Consider the following 10,000-nt stretch of genomic DNA (forward strand, 5'->3'; position numbering starts at 1 on the left):
GGCGTGTTCAAGTAAAGATGAACTGTTTGCAACGTTACTTGTAGAACAAAGTTGCTGCGTTTGTAGCTTGTAAACCCTTGATCAAAGGCAGTTTTATTAATTTTACTTAGTTCTGCAGAGATTTAGAAAAGCATTATTCACTGAATGCCAATTCATGAAATTAATAAAAATGCTTTTGGCCTCTTGTTGACAAGTTCAAAGACTTTGTTTTACAGGCAACGTTGCCAACAGTTTCTCTTTTGCTAAGCACAGCGTTACATGAAACTGTACAACCGTTAGGTGTCTCCTTAAGCTTCCCGTGAAGTGTACCGGAATTAATGAAGCCAACTGTATATAATCAATGGGACGAAGTGTTTAACCAGTGTCTCGAATACACCATTATTGTCAAAATATAAAACTGAACTTAGAACGTGAAAAGAGTAAGCTTCAAGATATCAAGTTTTCATAATCAATGAGGCAGGCATTATTAAAGACATGTAATAAGGTATACCTTTACAATCTTCTTTTATTCATATGCACAGCTGATTCAGAAATACTTTGCTTTTACTTGAAAAGGGAAAATAACAAATTTACGAAAATCGAGATGCCAAAGCTACTCCCCCCAAAAAAGAATATATATAAATATATATATATATATATATATATATATATATATATATATATATATATATATATATATATATATATGTATGCATACACACACACACACACATATATATATATATATATATATATATATATATATATACTATATATACACATATATATATAATATATATATATATATATATATATATATATATATATATATATATATATACATATGTGTGTGTGTGTGTGTGTGTGTGTTTCGAAATACACTGCATCTTTGTCTGCCTCTTTTCCCACCTAAGGATGAAAGCTTGGTTGATATATGGTCCTTATAGCAGGAGTGGAAAGTAAACTACTTCTCCACTCACGTGGTTAACTACAACACTGTAATTGTTCAGTGACTACTTTCCTGTTAGTATGGGTAGCCGAGACTCTTCAGCCATGGTTAGAAGCTCTTGTAGGTGAAGGACACTCCAAAATCAAGCCATTGTTTTCTAGTCTTGGGTAGTGCCATAGCCTCAGTACCATGGTCTTGCACTGCCTTGAGGTAGAGTTCTCTTGCTTGAGGGTACAATCGGGCATACTATTCTATCTCATTTTTCTTCTTGTATTTTTTTATGGCTTATATATGATACATTTATTTCAATGCTTTTAATGTTCTTAAAATGTTTTATTTTGATTATTAATTACTTCCCTTGTGGTTTGTTTATATCCTTATTTCCTTTCCTTACTGAGCTACTCTCCTTGTTGGGACCCTTGGCGTTATACTTTTCCAAATAGGGTTGTAGCTTAGCAAGTAATTATAACAACAACAACAACAACAACAACGACAAAAACAACAACAACAACAACAATAATAATAATACTAATAATAATAATGATAATAATAATAATCATGAGGATAATAGTAATAATCCGCCCTGAGCTAGTTAATCTGTTTATCATGAAATGATTTTTTTTTTAAATTCCTATTAACATTATCATAACATTGTTCGAAAGTTTGAAAAGATTACTGATCATAAAAAGTTGGTAATTGAGAGAAAGCGAAAAATTTTATTGTTGGATGAAGAATAAAAAAGTACCTAAGTAGCCTCCTGGCTTGTAAAGTGGTAACGCATTCGCCAAGCATTTACATGGTGGCCGATCGATCCCAGTCCTGAATCGTGAATTTGAGCTGTTTACTGGGGAGGTCACTGCTGTGTTTAGGCACCACAGTGACGGGTAGGGCCTGCTCGGCTAACGTTTTGGTGATTAACTATTCTCATGATACTGGAACTGAAACTAGACACCTTTACCTTTAATATGTCAACTAGTTTCTTTGAAGGACGTTTCAATTTAAACACACAAAAAAAAAAGAGATGATATTAAGTCTCCTTCTTTTCTCTGCTTCCAGGTGGCATCAGCTGATGGTAGGAGAATGGTGATACTTGGCATACAAGCGGCAGCTAGTGACACCTATCGGTGCGAAATGGTAGCTGAAGGGCCTCCTTTTCATACAACCCAGAGATCGGGGAATATGACAGTGGCAGGTAAGGGGTCTGACTTGTGATCTCATATACACTTTGTATATATATATATATATATATATATATATATATATATATATATATATATATATATATATATATATATATATGATAAATTTACGGTATTTTTTCCAGTCCTCATATATTCCTTAACCTTTAAATCCCCATTTAATCGTTGTATTCATATGACTTTCCAATACATTCTTCAGTCTTACAAAGTGACTGCTCTAACTTGGATCTAATCGCTCTTTTATATTACATTTATATCTATTTCATCTTACTTACTCTAATAATGCATCCAATATCACTTTTGCAATTTTCTGTGTTGCATTACCCAATCCTTCCAACCTTCAATCTCCTGTGGAGGTTATATTGTGTTATTTCATCTAGGTTCATGTCTTGCAAAACTCTCCAAGCAAATATCTGTTTCTGGTCATTAGATTTTCCTAAATCGTGCTGTATCCATTATACGTAGTGTCCCTGTCCATTTCGTTTTCTTACGTGTCATTAGAATAAGAGAAACTAAAAAAATAAATAAAAAAAAAATAAATAAATAAACGCATATCCTAACATATGATGTGAAACATAAATTACGTGGTGACGAATTACATATCAAGATAATGTAGCCCTATGAGAGAGAACCTGAGTTCCAGGGTGTTAAAACTGTAAAATTGAATTTAGTAGATTTTTTTTCCAACAAATGGTAAAAAATGGCTACACCAAATTTGAGAGAAAAGATGTGCCTTGTCGTCTTCATTTCATTGTCTGGCATAACATCAATCTTTCCATTTACACATACAAACCATATAATCTTTACTACATAATTCTACTTCTTTTCTATACATTCACTGTTTATATATACAATATATACTGCATAGACAATTATGAATACGCGTGTTGTGTATCTAAGTGTTGAGCTATTACTTCACCCAGAGCATCAAGAAAAAATATAATTGTTCAATTAATAGGAACTGGATAATCCCTTAATGACCCCAGGCCATCAGGGGACTATGAATTATGATGTCCTCTTTTTTCAGGGAACTTTATTATAACCATTACAAAAATGGTAATTCCTACATAGATAGTGCCAATTTATTTAAAACTGCTAGTAGTAGTAGTAGTAGTAGTAGTAGTAGTAGTAGTAGTAGAACTAACACTGAACAGTTTAGCAATGTTATAGTGACGTTAATGATTTCTCTGACACTTCTTTAATCTCCACAACGAATAAATAATCTTCAATATGGTTTTGAGAGAATTAATAACTAAAGTAATATAATCATGGACAAAGCAACTGCATCGTATATAAAAAAAAATCCAGTTAAAAAGTACAATATTAACTTTATAATTGTATTTGAAAAATGAGATTTAATACACATTCCTTCCCATATAAAACATATTTCTTCAGAGACATTTATATATATATATATATATATATATATATATATATATATATATATATGTGTGTGTGTGTGTGTGTGTGTATATATACACACACACACACACACACATATATATATATATATATATATATATATCAATATATATATATATATATATATATATATATATATATATACATATGTATAAAGTGTATGGGGGTTAGAATACTGAACTTATATAGATAAGATAATTACAAATACTATGACATATGCTCTAAAGAAGATCTACCTTTCCTTAACTGTGGTCTTATTTGTCTCTGCCTCAACTGACGACTATAGCAAATTACAGAAAGTACTACAAAAGTTCATATATAGCCTACTGTGTCAGGAATTCTCTTTAATTCCTGATGAGACGCATTGTTTACATATTGGTATTACAAGAAAAAAAATAGCAAGGTATAAAAGCCTGAAGTCTGTATATCATAATCTCATTAACAACATTACCAATTCCAACCTGAAACTTAGTTGAGAGAATATGGTTATTGGATATTTAATTACAACTTGAATCAAATAACTCATAGAAGATGGTAATCTTATAATTAACTACAATATGAATCGAATTTTTATTCAAATAAAAAAAACATCATGGAATTAAAAAAAAAAATCTTGGTAAGAAAGAAATCACTATAAAACTATATTTCTTGAGGGTTCACTCAGCATACTATTCTATCTTATTTCTCTTCCACGTGATTGGTAAAGTTTTTATAGTTTATAAAGGAGATATTTTTTTAATGTTGTTACTATTCTTAAAATAACTTATTTTTTCTTATTTCCTTTCCTCACTGAGTTATTTTCCCTGTTGGAGTCTTTGGGCTTACAGCATCGTGTTTTTTCCAACTGGGGTTGTAGCTTAGCAAGTAATAATAATAATAATAATAATGATAACAATAATAATAATAATAATAATAATAATAATAATAATAATAATATTGTACATCCTGCGCAGGTCTCTTTGTTAGCACAGCTTAAACCGATGACCCAACAATTGCTTTAATGAATAGCGAAATATATAACGAATTAATGTATTCTGAATTTTTCTGCTTTTGCGTTCGTACACTTCCCCGAAGGATTAATGCTTGCAATACCCGGTTGATAGGGTTAAGCTTCATCGTGTTCGAATGCAAAATGCCTGAAAAACAACATATGAACCCGGTGAACAGGGGAATGGTGTTTAACATTTTACGTTAAGGAATAAAAAAAAGAAGTTATTTTAAATGTTTAACCTTTCATTTCCCAGAGGAAACCACGCTGGAATTAATACTAGTGATAGTGCTATCAACATTTCACTCACATTACAATAAAAAAATTTCATGCTGCTAATGTAAATCTTTTAACAATATCAGATGATATTACCTTCACTTACTAAAAAAAAAAAAAAAAAAAAAAAAAAAAATCTACTACTAAAGGAGAAAAGTGTTGTTGTGGCCGGGTGGTAGCGTCCTTGCCTGGTGATAGCCAGACTGGTGTTCGAGCTCAAGCTCAAGCTCAAGGTCGTTAGTTCCTTTGGTCGCTGGGCTTTGGGGGAGCCTATTGGTCCATCTGCTGAGTCATCAGCAGCCATTGCCTGTTCCTCCTTAGTCCTAGCTTGCATGGAGAGTGGACTTGGGCACTGATCATAAATAATATGGTCAATCTCTAGGGCATTGTCCTGTTTGATAGGGCAATGTCACTGTCCCTTGCCTCTGCCATTCATGAGCGGCCTTTAAAGCCGTTAAACATTTAAACGAGGGAGGTTAGGATATGGATAAAAATTCAAACTTGGCTAGCCTATTCATTGATCTGGAGTGGCAGTATATATCTCTATTGGTGATTAAAGTCTCATTAAATTCTACCCAATGAAGAAAATTTTTCTGTCCCAATACAACTAACAACACTGAGATTACGAAAACAATTCATTTTCGCTTAAGGGGTTAAATACTGTACTGTTGTTCAGTGACTGCTTTCCTCTTGGTAAGGGTAGAAGAGACTCTTTAGCTATGGTAAGCAGTTCTTCTTTGAAAAGGACTATCCAAAATCAAACCATTGTTCTCTAGTCTTGGGTAATGCTATAGCCCCTATACCAAGGTCTTCCACTGTCTTGGGGTGGAATTCTTTAGCTTGAGTGTACACTCGGGCAAACTATTCTATCTTATTTCTCTTACTCTTGTTATTTCGAAGTCTTTATAGTTTATACATGGAAGATTCATTTAAATCTTGAAAAACTTCAAATAAAATCATCCTTTCCAATTCATCCTCTCATAATCCATGTAACGATCTTGAATTAACTACAGGATTTATTGATATTTTTTACAATTTAAATTTACTTATGATCAATTGATATTATTCATTTTTATTAGTTATTAAATTTTTTCTTGACGAATCATAATCCATGTATTAATTACAGAATTTATTAAGATTTATTAAAATTTAAATCTACTTATGATCAATTGATATTATCCATTTTCATTAGTTGTTACATTTTCACATGAAGAATTCACTTTCTCTTCAACAGTCGTGCCAAATGAACGTCCTCTCTTAACTGGGAGTCGAGAATATTATCACCTAAATGACCTCATCAAGCTGAATTGCACAGCGCCGTTTGCAAAGCCACCAATCTCCCTAACTTGGTATATCAATGACCATGAGGTACGTATTTTGACTATATCTTTTTATGGATGCATATATATATATATATATATATATATATATATATATATATATATACATATATATGTATATTCAAATAATCCACATATTTTAATACATTAATGTCTGGATTCTCTTATTGACCTCGGGATCAGAGCCCCTATGTGGAACCACTCGAAGACAATATCCCGAGGTCGATAAGAGAATACAGACATTGATGTAATAAAATTTATGGCTTATTTGTATATGAAAAACATGTCTAGATGTGCAAATTTTATATATGTATATATACAGTATATATATATATATATATATATATATATATATACATACATATATATAAACGTATGTGTATATTTATATATATATATATATATATATATATATATATATATATATATATATATATATATATATATATCCTCTTCTCTACCGTTATTTTTACATTAAAGGGTCGGTTGTGTGATGTGACCTGTCCAATGCCTTCTATCAAAGTCATCCTCTTCCACCATACCTCTTCTCTCCATTTCCTCCTTCACCTTATCTCGGCATATAATTCTCTGCCTCACCCCTAATCTTCTCCCCCTAACAAGTTCCACCCTGATATACCTATATATCTATCTATCTCTCGCTCTATCTATCTATCTATCTATCTATCTATATATATATATATATATATATATATATATATAAATATATATATATATATATATATATATATTTATATATATATATATATATATTTAAAACACCCTGACGTCTTCAACCAAAACATATAAAGAAACATCAATCTTCTTTATCAACGTTATCCGTTATTTGACATGGCAAAAAACCTGTTATTTAATTACTCAAATAACAATAAACATGACATGTACTATTTAATTATTATGCATAAGTGTGGCGGGATGTAAAGTCATGAACACCACACCTATGAATCTTACTGATTGACAATCGATTCTGCAATACAAACTTTCCCATTACAATATATATATATATATATATATATATATATATATATATATATATATATATATATATATATATATATATATATATACACATATATATATGTGTATATATATATTTATATATATATATATATATATGTATATGTATATGTATATGTATATGTATATATATATATATATATATATATATATATATATATATATATATATATATATATATATATCAACACTCAATCATCATTCAAATGACTTCCAAATCATAAATTACATCTGATAATAAAAATAATTCCCTTTTCATTTCTGAAATAAAATAGATTAATTCTACCATTCAAAAACACTTCTCTCTTTCTGAATTCAAAGTAAAAAAGAAAAAAAAAATTATCCCATGAATTTTGATACCGTTTTAACCTACCTAACAGGGTTTTTGTGGTCTGATTGGTAACGTCCCTGCCTGGTGTTTGTCAGACGTGGGTTCGAGTTCCGCTCAGACTCGTTAGTGCCTTTAGTGTCTGCAACCTTACCACCCTTGTGAGCTGAGGTTGGGGGTTTTGAGGGAGCCTAATGGTCTATTTGCCAAGTCATCAGCAGCCATTGCCTGGCCCTCCTTGGTCCTAGCTTGGGTGGAGAGGTGGCTTGGTCGCTGATCATATGTATATATGGTCAGTCTCTAGGTCATTGACCTGCTCGATCAGGCAATGTCACTGTCCCTTGACTCTGCCATTCATGAGTGGCCTTTAAACCTTCAAACAGAATATGTAAACAATCTACCTTCAATTATTACAACAGTCTTACTTGTTACAAATAATCATGATTTGCAGGTAGTTTATAAGCAATGATTTCAGAGATTTGCATGCAAGCACCATTCCAAACCCTAACAGATATCCATGGTACATATCCCACTAATAATGTTTGAGATTTTCTCATTGCTGTTCACTCATGCAAGTACTCCCAAGATCAAACAGATTTCTACACTTGCATTTGGTATTCTTTTGTGATTATCGATGAAAGTGAACAGTAGAACCAATGTTGCTTAATTCAATTGACAGAAATATCAAAGGTGGTCGCCCTTTTAAAGAATGAAGAACTTGATGGACTTTATTTAAAGTTTGTGATTGGTCTGAAATTCGTTTGTGGTAACCTAACAATCTAAAATAACGGGAGATGAGGAACCGCATTTCTCGTTGTTTAAAAAAGAACTGGAGCTATATGGGGTAGTGGAGAGATTAAGTCATAACGATGAACTTAATCTTTATAACCAAACCATCTGAAACTAAGTTTTATATACGTATAAAGAATGGCTGCAAAAATATGGGGTTAATATTTTTGGAAAAGTTTTAATAATGGAGATTAAGACTACAAAGAGCAATTGGTAAATGAAACAAAAAATATATGCTAAAGAAAATATTCTTGGGGGACACCACTAAAAATGAGGCAAGTCAACCAAATGTTTTGTTATAAAAAATTATAAATATGGGTGGGTGGATTAAAAAGGTCAAATACCAGAGTAAAAGTAAAAAGATAAAAATAAATCTGATCTTTCGGATCAAATATTGTCAGCTGCTACTTGGTTGGCTAATGCCTAAAAGTCATCAAGGAAAAGCTTCCGAAATAACGGTATTTCCGAAATAACGGTAAGTCAGGAAAGATCCGCACGGATAATTAAAACGAATAGCACCGTTTAGAATGTTGCTGTAATATCCTGGCAGAATTGGTAACAGTAGAATATTTAATCTAAAATTTATTGTATCCGCCTTCTATTAGAACAGATATATTAGTGTAGCCTAACGAGAAGAAAAGTAGTCAGATTATTGCACAAAAAACTTTATAAGAACTATTACTACAAGAAGGGAACAATTTTATGTTAAACATTATTGCTGCATCAGTAGCATTATCCTTTTATTCTATCTCCTTTCATTCTGGATTGGACACTTCAAATCGAAATATGGAAAAAAACCTAGTGCATAAAGCCTAGGCCTTTGGTTTAGAATGAAGTAAAGCAGAGGATGCGAAGTTGAATAATGTTAAAATTAAGGTAATCTGTTGGAAAAGTCTTTGATTTCCAGCAAATGATATGAACAGTATGCAATGGTACCATAGCCATTAAGTCACAGGCAGAACCAGAAACAAAGGATGTTTATATCTTCAATCAAACCATTTTCAACTAGAGCGGACACTCGGTAGAGTGCGTACGTTCACCTATATCATGTTGAATATCATAACATCGGTAATTGAATTATACATGCAAATCAGACAAATATTGGCCACAGTATGTCAAAAAGCGTCTTTGATCTTTTCGGAACCTTGGCGATGACCTTTGACCCAGTCAATCACAAAATCTAATGAAATTATCTTTCAATCATGGGCAATCATCCCACTCATGAGATTTGGTCAAATAGTTTTTGAGAAATGCGAATCACAAACACACAGACAGACATAAGAACAAATACATGCCCATCAGAACATAAAAAAATAACAAAATAAAACAAGCAGTTATACCATAAATAAAAGGCATTGGAGAGGGCGCATCAGACATCCGACCCCTTTAGTGTTTCCCAACCTTTTTTAAATGATTAGCCCAAAATTTTATTTCCAACTAATAAATTACCCCATTGAACATATACCCGGTGCTGCTCAGAGCGGGGGGCAGGGTAGAGCTGCCTGCCACCCGGACCAAATTATTGTACAGCAATGTTAAAATTATTTAGTTTTCCTATAAAATAATTATTGCAGATTTTGTGTATAAATTATGGCAATAATTATGGGAATGCGTATAACTCAATTTCAGAACATCTTGATTACCCCCAAAATACGGGTCCATTACCCCACTGGGGTAATTTATCCCAGGGTTTGG

At 31.9% G+C, this 10,000-nt stretch overlaps 1 protein-coding gene across 1 annotated transcript in view; it reads left to right on the top strand.

Moving 5' to 3' along the window:
* The window catches only part of LOC137640650 (uncharacterized), a 44,267-nt gene that overhangs the window by 30,355 nt on the left and 3,912 nt on the right, over positions 1–10,000 (top strand). The window contains exons 3-4 of the mRNA XM_068373151.1: positions 1,985–2,120; positions 6,048–6,181. Of these exons, the coding sequence (XP_068229252.1) occupies positions 1,985–2,120; positions 6,048–6,181 (270 nt within the window). The remainder of the gene's footprint in view (positions 1–1,984; positions 2,121–6,047; positions 6,182–10,000) is intronic.

Source organism: Palaemon carinicauda, chromosome 1, assembly GCF_036898095.1.
Source record: "Palaemon carinicauda isolate YSFRI2023 chromosome 1, ASM3689809v2, whole genome shotgun sequence".
NCBI lineage: Eukaryota > Metazoa > Arthropoda > Malacostraca > Decapoda > Palaemonidae > Palaemon > Palaemon carinicauda.